Genomic DNA, 25,187 nt, shown 5'->3' with positions numbered 1-25,187 from the left:
CAATTTAGCAGTGTGCATTTCTTAGGCAGTATATTATTTAATATCATATAAAGCTGCATATATGCTTAACCTCTTGATGGCTTTGTTCTTTCTGCTTTCTATGCTTTAGTACCCAGTAGGGCACTTCATAATTTCAAACTCCATTTTTTTTTCTTTTTTTTTTTTTTTAATTATCTCCCTTGATTTTTTGTTTATTTTTGGTTTGGCTTTTTGGTTGGTTGATTGGTTTTTGGTTTTTTTAAAAACAACCAGAAAACCAGCAGTGTTTCAGAATGGCCATTAAAGGGCAACTGTCTTTCTCTTTAGGAGGTAAAATATATTCGCTTTCTCAGTAAGCAGAGAGGAGTCATCTTTCATTAGCTGGATTATTGGAAACACCCAGTTCTTGCTCTGGAATATAATTTTGATCAGGCTCAGTATCGCTGTACCACACACCACACTGTGTAGAGAGTAGTGTTTGGTATTATGAAATTTCTTTAACAAGAGTGTATTTACTATTTTGTGTATTCTACTTGGATAAGATGCATTTCCCTACAATTTAAAAATGATAAAAACTTCTTGAATTTTCCAGAAGGCAATATATTTCACTGCCTACTTAAAATAATTGTTACTGGGATGGTTCATAAAACACTTAACTACATTATAGAGTGTCCTCATCTGAAGGTACTGTTTAAATAGCTTTGCACGTTGAACACTTCATGCTGATAAATTTTTTCCTATTTCTACATCACAGTCAATCTACTATTTTCACTGCTACTAGGTCAATAATTATTGATCACTTGGTCATTCAGCATAATTCTTTAGTGGTACTATGAATAAAGGTACAAATTGATAATGTAGAATAATTCCATTTTATTTTAATTTTTTTTCTAGGAAGGTAGAACCAAGCACACAATCATTTCGGAGGCTTAAAGGATTTTGATACTTAAGATGTGATACTTTATTATAGCTGGGAGGCAGCAACTTAGATTTCTTGTATCCAAAGCCAAATGCTTAAAGCTTCTATTAAAAAATGATTGGTATATGTAGAAATAATTCATGTGCTTTGCTGGAAGGGATAGAATGCACAATCAAGGCCAGTTTCCTGGGGCCATAGCTCTGTGTCACCCATGCTGGTGTCACCAAGGGGTGAAGTTGTCCAGTTCAAGCATCCACATCCTAAAAATCATCTACTCTTTTGATGCTGTGAGGTACAGGTCACAAACTATATTCCAGTTGCCTTCCACTTGTAAACATAAGAACTAAGTAGAAAATCAATGCCACCATTAAAGTCTTTCACAGGAAAAAATGCAGGGGAGATTAAGAGCATTTTATTCCCACACTAACAGTACATTTGCAAAGTCAAAATGTGAAACAGAAAATAGTAGTCATTTATTTAAAAAAAAAATTGAGGACTGGAAGTATCTACTGGAAGACTCCCAGGAAAGAGTTCAAAGAAAGGCAAGCATATGTTCCCCTAATATACTTCTGGTATGCTGACCTTGGTGGTGCTCCTTGATGAGGGTTAATGTCTTTGTATTTCACATTCCTTTTTTTTTTTCTGTGTCAATAGGTTTTTGAACCCATATTAGTTCTGTCTCTTCAGAATAAGATTAGTATTGCAAAAATCAATAAACATTTTATTTTTTTGTCACCTAAGATACAATGCTGGTACATTATAACTTTATATTCTTTTGCTCTAGCCATAATTTTAGTTATGTTTCATGTTCTCCAAATTCAATTAGTTATCCTCTACTGAGAGCTCTACTTCTTCCAGGATTTGTTCAAAGTACTGTAATTATGACACACACTTTTACATTTTCTTACCTGTAGACAAAGAAAAATTCCTGTGGATATGACACAGCAGATGTGTTGACTATAATACTGTTCTGTTTGATACTCTGAGATGTTTCTTTCTAAAATTGCTTCAATTATATAATTCCTTCTCTGTGTTTTTGCATGAAGTGTGGTGCACAAGTGTCTCACATCTCTTCCCCTTTAGCTGAAAAATTCTATGAACTTTGACCCTACTTTTCTCACTGATTTTTTTTAAACTCTTGAGAGCTTTACTCACCCACATGGTTTTTATGCTTATTGTGGTTGGACATCACCAAACTGTGATAACTCTGTTTTCTGGGCCATTTTTTTTCCTTTGTGGGCAAGATTCGTTTCTGAAGATTACCTGAGCCTTCACTTCTTTGAACATCTTTTGTCACCTGTGACACTTGCTCCAGAACAACGTGAAGGAGGTTTAAGCGTAATTATTTATTCCAGCATGAAAAACTGTCAGTAACCTCTGTCTTCCTGTTGTTGGGGTCTTCTCCAATTTTATTTTAGTTCCTAGGACACAGGATGCCTGTATGATTTGTGGACCTTATAATATGCCTATTTTCCTTAGTACTGTTTTCTAAAGACTTCTAGGGATGTTAGTGTGATTTTCCAGAATTCTCTTTCCCATTCTTTCAACTAAATATGTGCATATATTATCCTGACATGTCTCTAAAATATTGAAAGAAGTACAGTCTTAGGCAGTCTCAGAGGAATTACAGTATCATCCGTCCCTTTTGAATTAGCTGCCCATTTTTCTCCAGTTTCCTTCATTTGCTGCTGCTTGTTTTTTCTTTTTATCTTTGAAGGCATCAGATTTATACAGTTGCTTTTTCACTTGCTGATCTTTCTCTGCTTGTTTTTGCAATTCATTTCTTCTACTGATTGCCAATGCATCCCTTGGTTCTTTGATTTAGCTGCTCCAGGACAAGCAGCTTTATGTTCAGTCTTGTTCTTCCTTCCTTCCATCACACCTTTGATTCCAACCTGACGTTAATTTCTGTTTTCGCTGACATTTCTAATATAAAGATTGGTTTTCTCAGGCAGGAGTTCTGCCTTCTGCACACATTATGCCTATATATATACCTATACATATACACCTATATGTGCATATAGGTTACACATATGTAGGTAGCTTCAATCAGAAACAAATTCAGAAGAAAACCATTTGGAGTTGAGTTTTCAGTAATTGAAATTCTGTGAATGTAGACAGCTGTTACAAGACATGATTCCTTGTTTTATTTTCTCAACAGAGATGTGCACAGATTTTTTATGACGAAAACTCCACTTACAGTAACTGGAAATGCAGTGGCTTAGAAGCACCAGCAATTTAAATTTATGAAAGAACAGAAACTACCTTTTGTGCTTTAAATCGTATGTAACAGTAATGAGAGCCACATTGTAATAAATAGCAGGCTTTGTTCACTGCGAGTAAGCGGAAAATTGGGTCAGATAGCCTTCTGGTGCTAGCTGCAGCATGGAAATGAATGTTTTCAGGTTCCACTATAAATGGATCATTTGAACCACACAGAGGGCTTACTAATATGTCAAATCAGTGAAATGTACCTTCAAACATGATAACTGTGCTCCATTAGGAATAAAAGCAGCTGAAAATTTGTACACTGGTCTATTCATCACTTTTTTTAGAAGAAGAAATACAATAGAAAAGCTTCTCCTATAGATCCCATTAGTGCAAGTCCCTTTTTTTTTTTTTTTTTTTGTTTAATTAGTTTTTCTCATTTTGATAAATTTCTGATTATATTCTGAAAGAATAGAGATTGAAGTAGCTGCATTGTTGTGTTTCCTGGGAAAAGTTCTGCTCTTGATGTTTCTATGCAGATACAGGATTTAGAACATACATTCCTGCACTTAAGGCTTGTGTTACTGTATAATATCAATTTGAGGAGCAGCGTGTAGCTGGAGAAGTACAAAAGGGTGGGTGTTTGGGGGATTGGGAGCAATTGTCCCAGTACCTTTACAGTGAGGTTAACTTTGATGTGAAATAAAGAAAATTTGCTTTAGTAAGTCATTTCATAGTGTATAAGTATGACAAAAATTATTTGAAAATTTTGCATATGTGTCACCAATCATGATGATAGAACTGTTTAACTCTTAAATTAGGGTAGCTCTCTGTGGTTTTTTTTCTTTTTTTTTTTTTCCTCCAGTAAATATGATTTTAATGTAGCCCAGTGAGTCATTATTGATTTTTTTTTTTCATTGTGAATAATTATTTTCTACAGGTTTTTGAATATATTTGCTAGGGGAAATATTGATTGCATTAATTTCTAAGATTAATTGTGGGATTGACTGTATTTGTAGAGATAACTTCTGGCTGAAGAAAGGCATTTTTGACTGCCATCAAGACTCTGAGATATGTTGTTCTAGAAAATTAATTGCTCCCTAATGTTCTGCTGTTCTGAGATTTCATGTGACCTGGAAGAGTTTCCTGCTTGTTCCTTTAGTCTTCCAATTTTATAAAATTCTCTCTTTCTTTTAGTTCACTTCTACTAATTTTATTTTTCTGGTCCACTATTGTGAATATTACTCAAGAGATTAGTGGGCTGATCTCAAGATGTTGTGTGCTAAGAGTCATACTGTGAGAGTTAAATGATTTGAGATAAAATTTGTTGATGTTACAAAACATGTGTTTTGTTGTGTTTTTTTAAATTAAAAAATAATTTGTTTCTCTTTCAGTAAATACATACCTAAGGTTTTGTATTTGACTTGCTTTAAAATGTTGGACTCTGCGTTATGGTTGTTATGAAACCCTGATGTGGTCTTTCAATATTAATTTGAAGAAAGTTTGGTAATGTATTTACTTTAGAGAGAAAACAGTGGTGAAAAAAGGAAAAAAAAAAGGCTTAGGCTAGAGCTTCCCCAGTGTAGCAACCTCTAACTGCCAGTTGTTATTTGTTTACCAGTATTATATGGCTAAAAATTAAGTTTCACAATAATGGTATCTATCCAGGCTGAGATTTTTACTGTCCTTCAAAGCTGTTGTCACACAGGTGATAACCCAGAGAGGATGGCACCTGCTCCGTCCTTCTTACACCCACAGTGCTGCTTGCAGATGTGCTGTGCACTGCTACACTTTTTAAATTGTTTTAGTCTGAAATGGAATTGAGAAAATTTGTGGGGGAAGACACAGCATTTTAAGGCTCAGATCTGGAAACCAGTAGTAATCAGCCTTTTCAGGTCACAAGAAGAATGTGTTTCACTGAGGGTACATGGGAATGAAGTGGTGTGGAGAAGAAATCCTAGGGAAGAAGCATCAGTTCTTAGGTTATTTTTGGAGAAATATTTCCTGAACATTGTGGAAAGTTTTGCTTTTCTAAAGGCTTCATAAATAAGTGAAAAAAGTCAATTGTCCTACTTGTACCATAAAACAAATATGCAGCTTTCTCTCTCTCTCTCTGTGTGTGTGTGTGTGTGTGTGACCAGGTTACACTACTATGAAATTTTAGTTTCTTTTTCTTCCCATCAAAATCAGTGGGATAAGTGGAAGAGGGGACAGTGTTTGGTGTAAAGATTGAAAGGTATCATATAAGAGTGCTCTGAATTTAGCACTGTAAGAGACACTGAACCAAGTCATCGCTGGGTTTTGGATTGTCCTCCTGAGTGGTTAACAGTAATGTCAAAACCAAGCGTTTAAAGTGCTTTTAGCAGTAGAAAGGGCATAATGTGGAAAAAGGCAGTGGAGTATCAAAATGATGACTTCAATTTAAAAATGAACATGATACCTATGAAAGCGATATGGAAGTGGAAAGCTGTTACTTTGGAAAGATCAATACAAAAACATTCAATAGAAGCTGACAAGAGAAGTGAAAGCTCTTTGCTAGAATAAGATAAATATAAAACAGAGGCCAATAAAATCTGACCCATAAGTGAAAGATGGCTGAATGTATATGATTTATATGTAAACAAATGCAATGCAAACTAATAAAAAAAATTTAAAAATAGGGGGTTCTTGTAAGAATAAAATTATTATGGGAATATGTACAATAAGTAAAACAGAAATCATTGCATTGGAAAGATTAGGACATGTGATAATGTAAATAAGAATAATGCTATCTTAGTGTACTTGTTTCTTTTATTATTATGTTTCCTATTTGTTTAAGTTACTGAAATTAAAATATGCTGTTATTTGGTCACCTTCTGGCAACTTTTTAGTTATTTTTTCATTCTTTAATAGCTTTTGTAAATTATTGCAAGTCACAGGAAGGTTCTGAGGAAATGAAGGAAGTATTTTGGTGTAGACTTCTAAAGAATATTTTATGCATCCTTGGAAGGGAAGCATCCAAATTCATATTCTCCACATCGTCTCTTTTCAGTAGCTTATATTTTATTTTTTGTGGGATTATTGCAAAAAGTCACATCTGCTGTGTTCAAGAAATTCTAAGCTAAACTTCAAGCCAAGATATGTTTTGAAGGTCTGCAAAGATGAAGGCACAGCTTGAGAATTTAAAATCTGTCTTAGACAGTTCTTTCAGTTGTGTTGTTTATAAATAATTGAATCCTTTGTTTTGCAAAAATGCGCTGTTTGATAGCACTAACTAGAGAGTGGGAAACACAAGAGAAAGCTTTCTGGGCCTTTTGTTTCAGTAGAGTTGAAGAAAATTAAGATATTCCATGTTATTAAAGTCACAAGACAATATTGACTAAAATGAATTTCTGCCTTTCTTCCACCAACCTATCTGCTGCTCCAGAGGCTTTTGTAAGGATGCTCTAGAAATTTCCTTTTAGAAAATACAGCATCACTCTCTGTGCTTGGAGAGGGGTTGTTTGGGGTTTTTGGAGCAATAACTGTAATGACACAGTTTGTTTCAGGAGATGTGTGCAAGTTCTTTATGGCACTGATAAGTAATTTATTCACTATTCGTGTTTCAAGCTCACTTCTCTGAAAGTTGCCTTGATTTCTTAACACTAGTATTGACTACTGAAAAATAATTCAAATAGCACCAATATGTGCAGATATAGATATAGGAAAGGAAAAAAAGTAATACAGCAAACTCCATTGAACTCTCAATAAGGGATTGTCACTGAGCTAAATTCACCTTTTACCTCTGAAGATCAAAATCGTAATAGTGCTGAGACTTCTTTGCTACTTGCTCAGATAAGTTATTTGATTCATGTGCTCTCATGAATGATCCATTAGCATTTTTCATGCATTGTGGTAGTTAAACTTTCAAAAGACAGAAATATTGCTTGAGTGTTTTAGAGCTGGGGGTCATCTTGAAGTCACTAAGCTGAAAGATGAGGGAGATGAGCATTGTCATGCCCCATCCCTGGAAGTGTCCAAGGCCAGGTTGGATGGGGCTTTGAGCAACCTGTTCTAGTGAAAGGTGTCCCTGCCCATGGCAGGGGGCTGGAACCAGATGGTCTTCAGGGTCCCCATCCAACCCAAACCATGCCATGATTATGTAGCAGTCTAAAGAAGAGCAAACCAGAGTTCCTGCATTAGAATTTTGTTCTGTTTTTCTATTAAATATACTCTGAAGACCTAACAAATAATAATTAAAAGCCTAGCAATGCTGATATAGTGGCTGACAATGCTGGTATTCAATTTTGCTGCTCACATTGGAAGGAAAACTCTCCCACCTAGCATCCCAATATGTATTAATATCAGGGAGACTACTCACATCACTAAATCTGTATTTTTGTGTTGCTGATACTCTGCTAATTCAGGTTTTACTAGAAGATCCCACTGAAAAATGCATTATTTGTGACATTTAGGGTAATACAATGCTGATTAAGTCAGCCAATATAGTCACTGGATGAAACGGTGAATTATGTCCTGATTGCAAACCCAGAAAATTCTAGAAAATTAAACAGTAAGCCTATTTTTTTGCATTTTTTCAGACACAACAAGCAAACATTCCAGTTGTTTGTTTTGGGCTTTTTAAATTTTGTTTTTAAATTATTATTATTCTTTTCATTTTATTTAATCCTTAGCACAGTCTTGCTAGATGCAAACACTGAACGCTCTAGGCAGATGAAGCAAGATTATGAGCAAAATATAAGTTGCTGGAATGGGTTATGAAAGCCTAGAGTAGGGCTGAATGCAACCTGAGGCAAAATTAAATAGCTGTTTATCTCAGCTTCTTCCCACTCCAGTGTGAGAACTATATTTTTACTCTCGTCCATAGATTGAACTGATTACTCACTGCTTTTGCAAACATATGTGAAATGTATATGTACACATATATAACCATGTATTTACAAAATTATGTAACATCTAATCCAGAAGATATTGAATATTTAAAATTTATTTAGCTGCAAATCATGTATATATGCTTTTAAAATAATTTTTATATGTCTTTTCTTGATTGATGATAAAATAGTACAAAACACATAGTTTTTAAAGATTTTTTTTGTGCACCTCTGCAAGTAGCTCAGTTTCAGTTGATTGGATGGAGTTACTGTCTTATTTCCCATTTCCTTTCAGAATAATCAGAGCTAATTGTTTAGGTAATGTCAGGAGACACTTTCTTGTTGTCTCACAAACATTATTCTTGATGTACTGTCTCAAAATATGGCATTTTTTTCCTTCCAATTATAGATCTCCCAAATAAATTCTTTTCACTTTTTGGTATATCATACATACCTGCACAGAACACACCTTTTCAGCTAATTTTTCATTAATATCTCTTCATTTCTGCATCAGGTTCATTCTGCACCACTTTTTTCTTCCATTTATAGTCAGTAAAGTTTCCTTCAGTTTTCAAAACTAGTCTTTATTTGACCTGTCACAGAAAACAGGGAAAGAGAGGTCAGAGGCAGAGGGATGTTGAGTAGCTGTTTTTGCTTTTCCAAAACCGGGAGGACAGTAGGGAATTGAAGGGTAGGGCAGAACTCTCCAATAACTTCTGTTTTGCTACTGATAGAGTTCTTCCCTCCATCCCCTGCTCATATTTGTCTAAATATATTGCGTTTCAATTATAATTTTAAAATTTTCAAGACATGAAAGATTTCTACTTATTTGATTAGATCATACTTAACAAAATGGAATCATAATACATTAATAATGAAGTAATTAATTGTGACAAATTGCGTAGCTGCAGCATTTTTCTACTCCATTCCCTTGCCTTAGGGGTTATACTCTTCTCAGCAGATGATGGATAGCTTGTCTGCTTTTCTGGTTTGTTGTATGTTGTCACAAAGTGAGAACCGGATGCCTTTGACAGTATTTTATGCTTTGCTGTGGCATAAGCTGTCAAGAAGGGAGACAAGGGATAGATACCTGATGATTACTCACTGGGTCATGCACCTGAAATCTCATTTTGTGAGAAAAATTGTCTTTGGCTATGAAAATAATTGTCTTTGCTTAGTCCTACAATGTTTCTTTAAATGTTGTCCATGAAGTAAATTTGTAGGAGCTTGTTATCCAGAACATTGCTCTCGCCTGTTTTTTGTCTCTCTCTTGTGCATAACTGAAGGCATAAAACAACCTTTTGTTTGTTTCTGCAAAAATATGTATGTCTTATTTTAATAAAAAGAAATATTTTTGCCATTTAATTTTTTTTTTTTCTCTTGAATTCAAAAGAAATTGTTTGGTTTTTTGGTTTTTTTTTTTGTTGTTGTTGTTGTTTTGTTTTTGTTTTTTTTTTACATTTTGCCACTGATAGGAAGCCTGAAGATCTTAAATGAAAAACTACTACATAGGTTGACATCATAAAGTGAATTTTGTTTGACAGCTCTACAGGCATCAGTTTTTGCTCCATTTTTTGGATTGAGGCTGTGAGAAAAATGCACAAAGTAATTTTTTTACATATGACGTGAGTTTACAACTGCAGCATGCTAGCCAGATGTTGATTCATAAACAATATGGAACTATGTATGTCATAAAGCTGCTTTTGTGCCACAGAGCTAGATTATGTCAAGAAATCATTCAAAAGACTTTTAAGACATTAAAGAGCTTTACATTTCAATACTGAATCTGATGGTGACATTGAGAATAGATAAATTGTTCCTGTTCTATAGCTGAGGAAGGTGTTCAGTAAGATTGTGATGCACCAAAGATTTTCCTGAAAGTCAGCATTAGAATCAAAGTTAAAAGCACGTACATCAAATTGATTTAGCACCAATGCCTTCAGTATTGGTACATCAGTTTCCATAAACCAGGGGCCCAGCTCTGGTTTCTTTTCCACTGGTGATGTCTCCTTTTCTGAGCCACTGCTATATGCATAAGACATTTAGAAGAACTTACTAAAGTAAATTTTAACTATTATGTAGAGTGGTTTTGGACACTGAAAGTGCCTTAATTTTACTTTTGGGCTGCAAGTTATAATGATGAAACAAATACTTATAAAAATCAGTCTCATTTCCATATTATATACTGGAATAACATAACAGTGGCTTTAGTGAAAATATGTCCACTTGCAACAGGTGGGAAGCTGGCCATTAGTTTACAGAATATTTGTATCAAGGAAGCAGTTTGTTTTCAGATAAGAAGTTCATTGTTAAATGTGTTACAATTTCTTTGTATGTCTGTAAAAATATGTGTTTTGTTTGTTTTTTATTATGTTCAGGTCTGTCTCGTTAAATAAGTTGAGTGTCCTCTCCTTGCAGTTATACTAGAAAATATTGTTATGTTCCAAATACATCTGCTGCTACAGATAAATTAATATTGTGAGGTGACAGTGTGCTTGAGACACAATGACACTCTTGAGTATGAAATTAAGTGTTGTCAGTTGACTGTGAACTTCTTTGCCACCGGAGAGCAGGTTGCTCTCACTCTCAGCAGCCTGATTTATCTGGCCATTACTGCTTCATGAGAGCTGGAGCTGTCTATGTTAGGACTGTAGTTCAGGTCAGAAACGCCCTTTGGAAGAAAACAGTTGGGCCCAAGTTACTGCAGCTGACATTGCTGAGCCATCTCCAAGAGTGGCAGCTGGATTTCCCTCCAATGCAGCCTGACCAGAAGGTGCACTCTCACAGTGCCCCTGGCCCACGTCTGCTGTTAGTGGGCATTCAGGCTACAGCACAGATCAGATGTAGCAGAAAATAAAATCTCCAAATCCTGTATATGAATATCGCAATCCCAGTAGCAACTTTTTCAATATACATACCTGATTCCTTTGCCCTGCACTTCTGGCTGATACAGGTGAAGCCACTGAAACCAGTATGCTGTTAGAAAAACAAAGTAATGAGTTTCTTACAAGAAGCTTTCTGTTGCTTCACTGGTTCTTTTGGTTGCTGTTTTTGTTTGTTTGTTTTTTCTGAAAGTTATATGAAAAAGAAAAAAATAAACAACATTGAGTCTTTCCTTTTCATTTTTTGAAACAATTACTGCAACGGGTTATTAGCAGATTGGGCCATTATTTCCCTGGAGTACATCCTGAATTGATGCATCTGAATTGATGCAGAGCACAGTGAGATTTAGCAGATGCTGAGCTGCTGGCAATCAGTTTTGCTTCTTTCATTTATCAAATACAGAAGTTATATATGTGTAGAAATGCCTGTAAGAATGAGGCTGAAGTTTTGTTTATTTCACTATGTGATATGACTCCTCCACTTTATTTTAAATCCAGATTCATAGTTTTATATCCTCCTCCTTATCCTGGGGAATATGGCACGCTGTATCCTTACTCCCTGACTTCAGCTGAAAATAGCTGCTTAAAATACTGTGTGACTTCAGGGTTTTGTATAATATATTTTTAACTAATTTGTTTCCATGTGCATTTTTTCACTCCATAAAAATTGCTCCAGCTGTGTCTGTGTTTCCTTAATACATTTTTCTCTCCCTAGTTTTGGAAACAATCCATATAGAAGCCTTTAGAAACTTCAAACTCAGCAGCTTCTCTCACTTTAAGAGCTCTGTTTATGCAGTATTTACACATTCAGGAAGGATTATGAGTGTTAGTTAAATATGGGAGGCTAAAGCAACTAAAATGCAGTACACTTTAGGCCATTAGGGTAGGTATTTATAAGAGGATAAAATTTCTTGTTAAACAGTAAAGTAGGTGTAAGATAAGATGTCTTTCTTCATCCCATTCCAGTTTTCTGCAGCTTTATTGCCTTGTCCTGTGGTTTTATATTCACAAAATAAATTAAAAACAAGGAGACCTTCAGCAAGCACATGATTGCAAAATTTATTTTCGTCTGGACATTGTAGAACAAAGAACTGCTATACTGAGTGATTAAAGTAGCGAATAGCAAAAATTCAGATTAATATATACCCATGAGAGTACCCATGACATGGAAGCAGACAAAAACGACTACAAAGAAGCTTAATTTTACTATGTTCTCAAAAAACCTTTTGAGATTTTTATTATTTCAAAGGCATTTGGATTCTTATGAAGTGGTTTATAAGGATTTTTTTTTGCATTTGCATTTGCTTAAAACGTCTAAAGCAATAAGCCCAACTCCTAATATTGTTATCTGATTATTGCATCAGACTGCCAAAATACTGTGTACAGAGTGGCTGAACACTGAAGGGTTACAGTGTTCTGAAGATGAAGCATGAAATCAGTTCCCTGGGAAGTAAAATTTTTATCATTAACTTCAGGGAGGCCAGGATTCAGTCCAAGAATGGAACACAGCTTGGCATGTCAGAAGAATGGACTGGGACTGGGAGCCTGCGTATCCTTCCTCATAGAGTAAATGCTGTAGATGAAATAAAATTAGTGTGTTTTTCCTCTTGTAAAGGTACAGGGTAAGCCTTTATAACAAGAAATAGAAGTGAGAAACTTTCAGAGTGAGGAACACCTCTGTTTATACAGGCAGCAAGCCTTCAACTTTCTGGTACTTTATAGCCCCATGATCTTTAAGAGAGAGGAATTTTATTCATATTCCCTCTATGTAATCTGTAGAACAACACCAAACCACACATTTAACAGTCAGAGTACAATACCTATGATGATGCTAGGGCCAAGAATAACAATTTCTATTCTGTTTTTCTGTTCTGAGAATGCATGATGCAGTTGCACATGGTACAGATTTTCCTCTGCTGGAGAGGGGGACTTTTCCTTGGGTAGCTGAATTTCAGAAAATATCAGTCCACTTCCTCTTTGGACCAAGCTTTGGCCAACAACAAGAAGAAGAGCAACAAAAAAGAATGTTTGTGGAAATTTCATTATTTTTAATTTGTAAGGCTCATCCATGAGCTGGTTGGAATATTGATGAGGAGCAGGAGCTGTCGCATCTGTACCAGCTTAGGTGATAAAACAGACTTTGTCTCATCATCATTTTTCTCACGTTTCCTGCTTGTACGCTGTATTCCCCTCACACTTGGTGTGTCTTAGATTTCTGTTGCCAGAGATATATTTAAATAAAATAAACCAGCCTGCTATTCCTTAATATTTCATCTATATGGGGATTAGATTAGAATCCATTAACCAAATCCTCTGTATTACTTTAATATCTCTTAAAATATGTGTTCTCCATATATTACATATATAAGAAAATAAATTTTACAATAAAATATTAATAATTAATTTGAATATTTTATATTATATAAAATATAAATATGTATGTACTCTATTTAGAAATATATATGAAGTCAATATAAATATCCATAGTTTATTTGCAAGCATTTAATGTTCATTAATTAAAGATGAATAAGTGGTTTTACATCCAATTATTGCTCTGCCATTAACTCTGTATAAAATACATTTTTGTGGTTACTAAATTTAAGCTTCTAAATTGACATTTTCTTTATTTGTAACAAAGGGTGACATATCAGAGTAGGGCAGCTTTTTGCTTGACAAATCCAATTCTTAATCTAGCTAGCCCATGTCATTCCTTTATTAAACTGATCAAGCTTGATCTTAAAAGATCTGGGCTGCTTGCTGGTATCTCATAGCAAAAGACCATTCTAGGACCTTCTGCTCTAAAAGAGACCTTCTAATTGCCTGCTCTAATTTATTCTTAAGTACTTTCTACCTATTTGTTATTGTGCCAGTGCCATCCTTACTCTTGCATCCCATTTTTGAAGGTGGGCTTGCTTTCTGACTCATTTTTTAGGTTGCATTACTGAACCTCTGTCTACTTTCAGGAGGCAGATTTTCTGTTCTTCCCAGTCCATCTAAGCGGCCATTTTCAGCATTTTGTCCACTTGCAGTTCATCTCCTTGTCATGATGGACTAAACAAACCTATAGAATCCCAAACAATATGATCAGTGATCTTTATTTAATTGTACTAACGCATCTTTATTTTTACTGGAGATATGTGTGCTTTCCAATTTGCCATGGTGGGGACAGGATAGACGGAAGTGTTGATGGACATTATGTATGTTGTAAGAATAACTGCAAGAACTTTAAGAGGTGATCTACATAAAACCAACAGGGGATAGTATCCAGCTCTGAATTAGCTGGTTTTAGACTACAATTAAAACAAAATGTGATGAAAAACAGCAAAATGGTTAAAAAAAGCAGAAAACATAAGGTAAGAAATAGAGCATTTTTGCATGAATTGGTCTGTTCTAGCCCTTTTCCTTTTCACTTAACCCAGCTATTGCTTGGGATTTACTGATCTTTTAAGGTGCTCTCGTGACTAAAAAGTTATTGAAGTGGTGATACTCTGGCAGAATGAAGACAGAGTTTAATAAGTTATTCCAGAACAGCATTTCCAGAGAGTCTTTTGATTACTTTTATTTGGTTTTGTTAACACCTAATTAATTTTTTTTAGAGAGAGAAGTCTTCATTAAAGCTCAAGCATATCTGTATAGTTAATTTGAATGTCACTATGATATCCTTTGAAATGCTAACAAAAAATTAGAGCAAAGTGAAGGAAGAGCAGAGTTAATACATGAAATATGTGGGTGTTTTTTGATATTTAATCCCTTATATTTCCATAAAAATACAACATACTCATCTCTTTGGATTTTTTCTTGGGGTTTTTTTGGGAGTTTTTTGGGGTTTGGGGTTTTTTTTAAGGAAGGAATTATTTCTGAATAGAGGCCCTACTTTGAAATAATCTGTAAAACTAATAGTGAATAATATAATTAGTATTTTTATAATAATAAAAATAAAGAATCAGCAGGTTCTTAGACTGTGCATATCAGTACAAAATCTGAAAAGTCCTCTAGAACCACTCTAATGAGCAGTGTTTTTCATACTTTTTGTCTTCTTGCCATCTTCCCAGAAAATAACCTTCAGTACTGTATGGTTTCCATCGGGTATTATTCCATTCTGGAATATATCCTGGTATGTTTTCAGGTAAGAGGAAGCAAGGCAGCAACATGTAAGATACACAAATTCTGTTGTCAGCAATGGGTTGCAGTTCATAATATGATTGTCTTTTGTGTTTTGTAGAGATAAACAACTTGTTGAATAATTATGAGTGTATACTAAAGAGTCTGTGACTCTGAATTGTATTAACTCTTTTTTTGTTGAGTTATAAGCTTAGCTCCCTTTCCTGTTCTTGACATTTTTATTCTCATTTCCTTCTCCTGGGCGTTAGTTATTTTAATGAGATTTTACTGTGCTTGTCTGGCTATCAGCATGTGGCAGCTAAGCCAGGCAGCAGACAACATATAGCATTCCCAATTAATTTACTTGATTTGATGCAGACACAACATTATTCTAGACTTCAGTGACTTCTTCATGGAATTATTTATAGAAGTGTCTGGGACACAATGTCAAATATCTAATGAGGAGTGGAGAAGTTGTTCATTTAAGGAAAAAAAGTACATGACATTTTATCACTTATGCCTTTAATTGAGAGTGTGATATGTCTACTCTATAGAAATTGAAATTATTTGATTCAATAATTGCTCCATATGCTAAAAATTGTATTTTAGTACTTTGGCTTTATTCACCACTAAATACATATTACCCAAACAGTTCTGATCATCCACTAATTTTAAATTATGATATGTTAGGAAATGGAAATGCTTCTTTCAAAACAAGATTTCGTAACAAGTATGAAGATATGTAACATGTACAAGATCCAGCAGAGCATCACATAAAGTAATGACCTATCCAGTTGGAAATGTCACTATATAATAACTGTTCGTTAAATTCAAAGACCTATTTTTGCTTTTCCTCCCTTGCTTTGAGTGAAAAAGATACATTGCCTTGGCATTTGCCTTGTTTTGGTAAAAGTTAAGCATCTAAAAGAGAGGGTGGATAAAATACTACCCAGTTCCCTTATCTCTCAAAATTTTCCTATTGCTCTCCTTTAACTGTTTTCTAACCAGCTGTAAAGTTTCTTTGGATGACTGTTTTGAGTTGGACACTTTCCTATGGTTTTCTATGGAAAGGATAAATATCTATATTCAGGTTTCCAGTGCCACTCAAAGGACCAGCTACCTTGGAGAAAACCTTCACTTTGAAGCCACTAGAATCTTTCCTTTGCTTTGGCTGTTTTGCTATTGCAAGACAGAAGAAGCTGGCTTATAACACAAATCTAAATTTGAAGGGTTGAAGTTCAAGTTACTACTAGAACAGTTCTTCAGATTATTATATTTGGGAGTTATGTAGAAAATGCATGTGTGTATATGTATATACTAATACAGACAGACATATGGATAAGCCAGTGCAAAAATCTAATTTAAAAGTACCTTAAAATAAAATGTCCGTTCCTTCCTAGTCCCATGTAAGAGAAGACGGGAGTAGTACAACTTTCCAGTGACAGTGGAGAGTGAATAAAATTCTGTTTAATTTAACATAAACATGAAGGAATGCAATCTTTAAAAAAAATACTGAAATGCATAAGTCATAAAGAAAACTGGTTTATGCCTTCAGTAGAGTTTCTCTATTATCTGATGAGCATGGCTACAGATGGAAGTGTCTGTGTCTGCACACTTATATGCAAAAATGTGCACTTGAAAAAGTATTGTCCCTCTGTGCCCACTTTTAAATACCATAATATTTGATATTGAAAATATATATTTAAATCTTGACAATTACTACTCAGTGTTATCTTTAAAGAAATCAAAGGAACAACTTCATTAAGCAGGATATGGAAGAGTAATACATTCCAGACATTAAAAGAAGATTAATGAACTGCTAAGGAGCTCCCTTCTGTTCTCCCCGGTGTCTGTGTAGCTGCCACATCAGGGAACAGCAGCTCACATATTTTCAGATATCGGAAATAGCTCCCAGGCTTTTCAAATAGAGTTGTTCTCTGTCTTCTATGCAGGCCAGAGTCTCTACATAGAATAAATCATCAGAAACGTATTCCAGTTCTTTTAAAGAGAACACAGCAGTGCTCCCTACTTTTTATTGATTGCATTTGCAGGGGAAAATTGAATCCATTCCTTGTCAAGGCCCCTAAACCTCATATCATAAAGAAGAAGGAAAAAATGAAAAGATGGATGGAGTTCAGTGGAACTAGCCAGAAAAATCATATTGTGTGATGATGAATTTTATTTTTTCATCTTGCTTCTATCATGTGAAAGGTAGCAGCTGAAGTACTCTGAAGTAGCAATCTTCAAAGACTTCTTTTAGTAGAATTGAAAATAAGCTTATTGGAGAGTTTTCTCCAATTAGAGTTTCTGCCAATTATCAGTCAAAAGCGTTTTCTTATATGTAAGTTAACTCAAAAGAAAGACAAGTAGATATTCAGAAGTGTTACTGTAGCACCTCTAAACATTTTATTTTAGTAAAATGCATTTCTTTTTTAAACAGAAAATAAATTTTCACTATGTAAATGAGGTTAATATAAACTATCTCTCCAATTAGGGTATTCTGACAGGTGCTATGTCTCTACTATGAGCTAGTGAAAGTACCACTGCTTAGATTTTTATGTGCCAATTGAGAATCAGGATATTTTATAAGGAACCATTTGAAGAATAGTTTTTTGCTGTTTAAGACTTGGTCTGCTTGCTTTTCTTTGGAAAGTTTCAAATACATGGTTGTAGGCTTTAAATCAGAACTCAGAGGTAATGAAGTTCCCTATCACCAGTGATGTTGCATTCCAAAAAAAGAAAGGAGAAAAAACAAAAAAAAGAGGATTTGATTTACAGCTTTGCTTTTTAAAGTGCAAGGTTTATGCTCTAGCAGAAAGAAAATATGAATAGAAGTTTTGGAAAAACACTTAGTAAAATAAATTATTCAAACTAAAATTCCCAGCACCCTTTTCCTCATTTACTGATTAGTGGATTAGTTAACACAGATGTGGGTGCATTCTGTATCCAGTATACTTTTAGATAGAATGAAAAAACCCAACCAACTAACCAAACAAAAAAACCCCCAAAAAACCTGAATGAACAGATCTAATTTGAATTACAAATAGCAAACTGCTCCAGGAATGATTGTTTTAATGATCATGCAATCACTTATTTGCATATCAGTCCCACCAAATAAACGTGTCTCTGTTCCAAACACAATTGTTTTGTCATAATGAGAAAGTGAATTAAGAGGAAGGTGATATATGTTGAACCTGTCATGTGTGCTGTTACAGTTTAATACTGAAATGAGACTCGTGCACTTAACTGTGAATTTCTGGGGCACAGGAATATCTGTTTTTCAGTGCCTGAGAACAGATATATTACAAACTGTTAGTAGCCTTTTCCCAGATTTATTTGTTTCCATCTGTTAAGATGTCCTGTTCTTGTTGCTTTTCTTGAATTCCATATTATTTATTTTTTAAATTCCGGCTTCATATCTTGGGCTATTTGAGGGTCTTGGATTTTCCCTTTGCTGCAAATTCTTGGATTTTTTAAGCTGTTGCATTTGTCTTTGGGAGAAAGTTATAGAGGAGGAGGAGGAAGGGGAAAGTGGGACATAAATAATATCATAAAACTCTTAGATCTGACTGTAAAGCATCACTTTCCTAGAAATATTACAAACAAGATCTAGTAATCCTTCTCTCTTACTTTATAGCCTAATCTCAACAAGTCTAATAAAGTGCTAAAATTATCAGTTCCAGTGTATGGATTCTGCACTTCAGTATTTCGTTATTTTGTTATTTTTAGACTGTCTCCTTTTTTTGTATGTGTGTATTTTAGATATATATTTACATATATATGACTGTGTATGTGCAGAGGTGTATGTATACATATGTAACTCTTTGCAACACATTTTTTGGGTGATATTACAATCACAGAATCATAAAATATGCTAAATGGTGATGCCTTGAAGTGGCTACCTAAGAATGTAGAAGGGACCCATTAAGATAATTAAGTCCAGCTCCTGGCCCTGCACTGGACACCTCAGTCACACCATGTGCCTTTAGAGCATTGTCCAGGTCCTTCTTGAACTCTCTCAGGCTTGGTGCTGTGATCACGTCCCTGGGGAGCCTGTTCCAGTGCTCAGCCACCCTCTGGTTGAAGAACCTTTCCCTAAACCTTCCCTGACACAGCTCCCTGCTTTTTTCTCGAGTCCTGTCACTAGCCACGAGAGTGAAGAGATCGGTACCTGCCCCTCTGAACGGGAAAGAGTAACATGAAAAGAAACAAAATCAAGCTGAAAATGTCTTGTCTACTTAAGTGACAGAGCTCCTAATGACTTTATGGAGCCACTTCTGGAAGCAAGATCTGATACAAAGTCAAGATTAGAAAGTTCGTACACAATGCTTAATTGCACAGCAGGTCTAACAGGATCTAAAAGACATAATTGAACAGTAACCATTTTAAAATTATAATTAACATTTTATGGTATCTCAGGGAAATGTTCTTCTTTAAGTAAACATTTATTTATTTATAATTATCTACTTTACAGAGGGAGAGGTATATAATATGAGTGTATTGCTTACAGGAAATCTCAAGAGTTGGAAATTTAATTTGATATTTCTTCAAAAAGCTATCTCTTGAGAGTGTAATATCTTAAAACTACCCTGAAAAAAACAGATAAACCTTTCTGCAAAATACATGGTGCAGCAATTTTCTCCTTAACCTTTAAAAACAAGCCTATAAAATTTAATGTTGTGATCTCATTTCTCTAGTACCTTTTAAAAGCCTCACTTTGGAAATGGGCTGTAAACTGTTAACTTTCAATCCATTCTTAGTTTTATCTTTTTTTTTTCATTGTAGCAGGGGCTAGGATGTGGACTTACATACCAAATTTTGCACTGTAATGTCACTCAGGTCCCTTAAATGTGAACTGATTTTATTTCAGCTTGACTTGCCCATTTGCAAGACAAAGTGAATTTTCTTTCCTGTGTACAATGCCATAATGTAAGAAGGATCTCTATGCCAGTGGCAATGTTCATTGGATTTATAACTACATCTTTAGCTCTTTCCAAAAGTTTTTTTCCCTCTAGTTCCCTTTCCACTCTTGACTTGCTGATCTAGGTGCTTCATTTTAAGAAACATTGCTTACAATCCATTAGGAAACACAAAAGAAAGAATTAGTGACTAAACCATCAAAAAGCCTTTGCTTTTCATAATTACCTGTGCATTTGAAATTGCCTAAAATTAATATGACTGGGGGGGGGGGGGCAAGGGGGAGGAGAATGGGAGAGAATTAATGGAACATTTACAACTGATTGAGGTGAAAAGCATGATTTATCATAAGCTATATCCTAAGGTGTTTTGTATCATAATAAAATTTCATTGATTACTGACTCCAGTCCATTGACTCTTTAGTGTAGCAGTCTTGGGGTGGCTTTATGATGTGTATCCCATATCGCTGCCCTATGCCCAGAAATTAATTTTTGTTCCTTTCTATGCCTCTAAACTGAGCCTGAGAGGGGGAAGGAAAAACTGAGCAAAACTTTTTCAAAGCAGTTTGCAGCTTGTTCAAGGTCACACAGAGATAGGGGCTTTTCTTTCCAGCTGCGAGACGGGAGCAAGGAAGAGCCCGGCTTGCAGCTGCCCGGTCAGCTTTTGGCCAGTGGTTCAGTTTCTTTTTCTCCAGAGAGAGACTGAGAGTTGAACTTTTTTTCTTTCCCTGGAATTTCGGATTTTCTCCCTTTTCTACTGGACTGCTCCAACCTCAGAGCACATCAGGAGGACTTTCCACCGAGCGCAGAGGGCCTGGCCCTGGGCCAAGCCCCAGCTCCGAGGACATCAAAGGGAGGACTCTAACGCTTTCCCAGGTTTTTTCTCCACAGCAAGAGATTTTATTATTTAGCATTATTTTCCTTTTCCTGTGTGTTTGTTAAATAAATAGTTTTTATCTCCTTCACTTTCCTTCAAGGAAAATTTATTTTTCCCAAACCTGGTCACGGAGGGATGGTTGTGACCTGCCTTCTCTCAGAGGATATATTTCTAAATCTGGCCAAACTGGAACATGTTCATCATTTAATGTTCAATTTTAAAGTTTCTCAATATATCTATTTCTCAAAAAGGTGCAGAACATGTTAAAATATTCCATATTTGTTTCATTATATAAACGATTTGATTGATTAAAACAAGTATTGGTAGAGGACAACTTCATGAATGTAGGTTTCTGTGTAACTGGCAACATAGTGTTTAGCTGAAATGTGAATTTTCTTGTATTTTAAGTCAGTTGTGGAGATGACCTAAGTCATAAATGTTAACATTCACTTTGATGTCCTTACTCTAAGAGCTCACATCTATGAACTTTAAGATCTGTTTAGTGTGTGATAATGAGCACTGCTGTTCATGCAGCCCCACCTTAACACTAGAAATAGCTCATCAATGTCTTTTTGCCATATAATCCGTTCTGAAAGGGACATCTTTGTTATGTTTATATTATACCTACTTTTGTTGATGTCATTCTAGTTGTTCTTAATGTAGTATGTTGTGATTAGTAAGCATCAACTTTATATGTTTGCATATATTTTTCTATAAACAATCCTTTCTATAATTGGAAAGTGCAATTAGAGTGACATCTCAGAAACAAAGTATTTATAGAAGATATTGTCTGTGCAAATACCCCAAGAGTCATGGCATGCAAATAATGCAACCGGAAGAAAAGAGCATGAGGAGTTTAAAGAAAATGCCCAAGGAAAAGAAGTGCGTTCCTTAAAATTTAATTTCTGGATTAGTTAAATTAAACCTTATCGCTTTCTCAATATTCCAGTTTGCTTTTTGTAGCCATTGATTCCCACGTTAGGATGTGACTTTCTAATAGCAAATTTGTTTTATCTCTGACAGCAACGATAGTGTTAAATGAACTCAACTGGACTGCAGCGCTGGATGATGTGTTCAAGCGGAACAGAGAAGAGGACCCCACTTTATTATGGCAGGTCTTTGGTAGTGCCACTGGGCTCGCAAGGTATTATCCAGGTAACTGAACTGTCCTAGACAACTGTCCTATGCCATATATTGCATTAAAAATATTCTGAATGATCTACAAGCAGTAAAATTTAACTAAATTTTTTTTTTTTTACAATAGGTGCAGTTTCTTTACATCAGAATTAACTCAAGGACTGTGAAATTATTCTGGTGTAAAGCTAGTATGAGGGGGAAGGAACTGGGAATGAAATATGCAACTACTATTTTTTTCAGTAAGAGGAACAGAAAGTTATGTCCTTTGAAAAGCTGAAAATTTAATTTTATTCTTTCTATTGTTTTCTGTATCTTGTGTAATTAATCACTTGAATATTTGCAAGTGAGATTTTGTGTAGTTTTTAAGATAGTGACCTGGGAAGTAGACATATGTTTAACGTCAGTGAAAATACAAATGCACCATGCTATGTTCATGTCCCTCAGAATCCACAACCTCTGACAGGTACATCTTTGCTATTAGAGCTAAGGTCTATACAACTTGATTACTTCAACCAGCATCTGTTCCACCAGTTGAAGAATCCCATCACTTGATCATTAATTTAAATAGATGTATATTTTACTGCATTTACATCATGAGTAGTCTGAATTTGATTTTTGTTGTTTGCTATCTAATGGAAAGCCTTGTTTTAAGGCAAGGCCTGTGCTGCTGCTGCTGCTGCTAAGTGATGCTTTTATCAATGAATGAATAATGTGTCCACTACACACAAGACAAGTGTGAAGCATGTTGACTCATGCCTACAACTGCCTAAGGAGGAATTTTGAGAACCTTTCTCTTCTGTTTAAACAAGATTGCTTGTGTTTCTGAGGGTGAAGGGGATTATTCTAAAGCTGTTACTGTATCATTAGCACAACTGCTAGCACAGGCAGAGAAACTGCCTCAGGCTAGTTTACAGGAAGAATATATCATAGCACTTGAATCCTGTTTATTTTGTCATGCTGGATGATCATGAAATAAATACTGGGAGGTGTTGCAGAAAAAAGATAATATTGAAAATGCTAATTTAATATTTCTTTTGTTTTCCAAATCTTTCAATTCTTTGGGGATCTATCATCATGTGTGGGATCACCATTTGTCACAGCTTAGTATGTAATGTTTTTCAAGTACTGAAAAAGAAGTGTTTCTTAAATGTATCTCTCTGCCAATCTAGAGGAAATAATATTTCACTTGAAAAATTATTCCCATCTATTGAAAAATATATTCTTATATACAGCTAACCTGTCTACTCCAGTTGTTCACCAACACCAGAACCTCAAAATCTCGATGTATTCTTGCTTAGAACACCTGTAAAATGGGAGAAGCTTGTTTTCTTTGTTTTGCAGGTGCAGATGTTACTTGTATATACTTCATCTAAACACAAATTTAGTATAAAACCCAGATATTCACACCTGCTATTTATTGCATAGCTAAGTATTTAACAGCTGTCCAATCCTGTCAGAACACAACACCATAAATTCCTGAGTAATTCCCCAATTCTGAAATTCTGCACACACATATACAGTATGGAGCAGTCTGATGCTCTGTAAATTCTATCTGTTGTTTTGTGCATCTGCTTCCCATTGTAGCTCCAACTGGAAAGCCCTTCACATTTTAGATTTTTTAGAATAGGTCTTTGTGCAAGGTTTTTCTCTTTTTGTAAACTTTTTCTCAGTTTGATGACACAGCAGATGTTTTGAAAGTTAATTCAGGATTTATATGCCAAAGTGGATGCTTTTCACATATGCGTTTTGAAAATGATGTTATAAGTTGTAAAACATTGCTTCATTGTATTGGCCTTTGGTAAGCCTGCTTCAAAGTGGTGAATTTTTCCATAGTGATGATATTTGTGAAAGAATTTGGAAATATCAAACCCCAAAATTTAAATGCATGGCAAAGCCTGCTCATTCTTACCTGACACATACTCACCCAGCCGTTCCTCCCATGTTAAAAAAAAAAAGTTCAGTTCCTCTAAGCTACAAAGGGTGTTTTCAATCAGAGTTTTCGTGTACTAGTGTTTTTATCTGACATTGTCCCACTGCTTTGAGCCATGGGCAAAGGGTGCATCACTTCTGTTCTGAAGAGGCTCTTGGGCTGTCCTTGTCACCATAGTACCCAACAGCATGAAGGGATTTTTCTATGAGCAAACCCCTGAGTAGAAAGTGTGTCAAACATGAATGTTTGAGCCATCAGCATCCCAGTCTTCCCCTATTGCTTGTGGATAGATTCCTCTCCCTTGACCTGAGATGATGAGACCATAGTATCACCTTTATCTTATCTCAAGTTCCCACTACAGTCCAAATTCCAGTGAGCAGCCATATTTGGGGAGATATGGGCTTCAGTGGGTGTGGGTGGACAGATGTACAAGGGTTCTTAGATGATTTTAGCAACGTTTAAGCCATTAACCATTTCAGTTTCTCACATTATTATCAATATTCTCATTAGTTTGAATGACAGCATATTTTTGAAGAGAAAGGCTAAGCTCTATTACTCTACTGGCAGTCATCCACTTTGATATGAAGATGCCCAGAGCAATGTTGAGATTTCTATTAGCTAATCTATTGAGCTCTGAACAATTCAAGAGTAAGTAAACAGTAATTTGATAACAGAGATCCAAAAATAAGCATATAAAATGCATGAAACTTTTAAGAAGGATTTAATATATGCTCATTCTTCTGTTTAAAGGCACAAGTCAAAAATTAGTCTTTCATCCATTGTAAGACCAGACCTCAGTAATCACAGGCCTCTACAATCAAAAGGAAATTCTGGAATAAGGATACCTTGCTCCCAGTGGAGGAGGGTCAATTTAGGGAATATTCAAAAGAATACTAAGTAAGTTTGCCAGAGACACTAAACTGGGAGGAGCTGTTGACTCCCTCAAGGGCAGAGAGGCCAGTTTAATATAAAATAAACAGTTGCACAAAATTTGAATATTTTATGATAACTTTTTTTTTTTACATTTAGTGATTATTAAATATAGTTAAAATATGTAAAATTGTTATAACAAGTGAACAGACTGAATGCTAAAATTGTCAAGTCATTGAAATAAAAAAATGTAAAATTAATAATTTTACATAATTTAATATTACTTTAAAATTATAGAAATTTTCAGTCTTTGTCCTGCAAGCAAACAGTTTTCCATAATTTATGTATAACTCAAGAGTTAGAGCCAGCTTTCAAAAGTGCTATGAAAGAAAGCTGAAATTTATTTTGTGGGTCTTTTTTAAGCAAACACTATTGAAATTCAGTATTATGGAAACAGTAAACAAAACCAGAGGAGTTTTATATAACTGTGAGTCACCAAGTTCAAAATTTGGATTCTC

General features: G+C 35.0%; 1 protein-coding gene across 4 annotated transcripts in view; it reads left to right on the top strand.

The window, feature by feature from the left end:
• CACNA2D1 (calcium voltage-gated channel auxiliary subunit alpha2delta 1) overlaps positions 1-25,187 on the top strand; it is a 365,472-nt gene that overhangs the window by 230,078 nt on the left and 110,207 nt on the right. For all 4 annotated transcript variants that reach the window (XM_082280237.1, XM_082280236.1, XM_082280239.1 and 1 more), the window contains exon 7: positions 21,756-21,887. In XM_082280237.1, coding sequence (XP_082136363.1) covers positions 21,756-21,887 — 132 coding nt within the window. The remainder of the gene's footprint in view (positions 1-21,755; positions 21,888-25,187) is intronic.

The sequence above is a fragment of the Coloeus monedula genome (genome assembly GCF_965178545.1).
Source record: "Coloeus monedula genome assembly, chromosome: 4".
In the NCBI taxonomy this organism is placed as follows: domain Eukaryota; kingdom Metazoa; phylum Chordata; class Aves; order Passeriformes; family Corvidae; genus Coloeus; species Coloeus monedula.
This window is presented reverse-complemented; position numbering and strand designations above follow the sequence as displayed.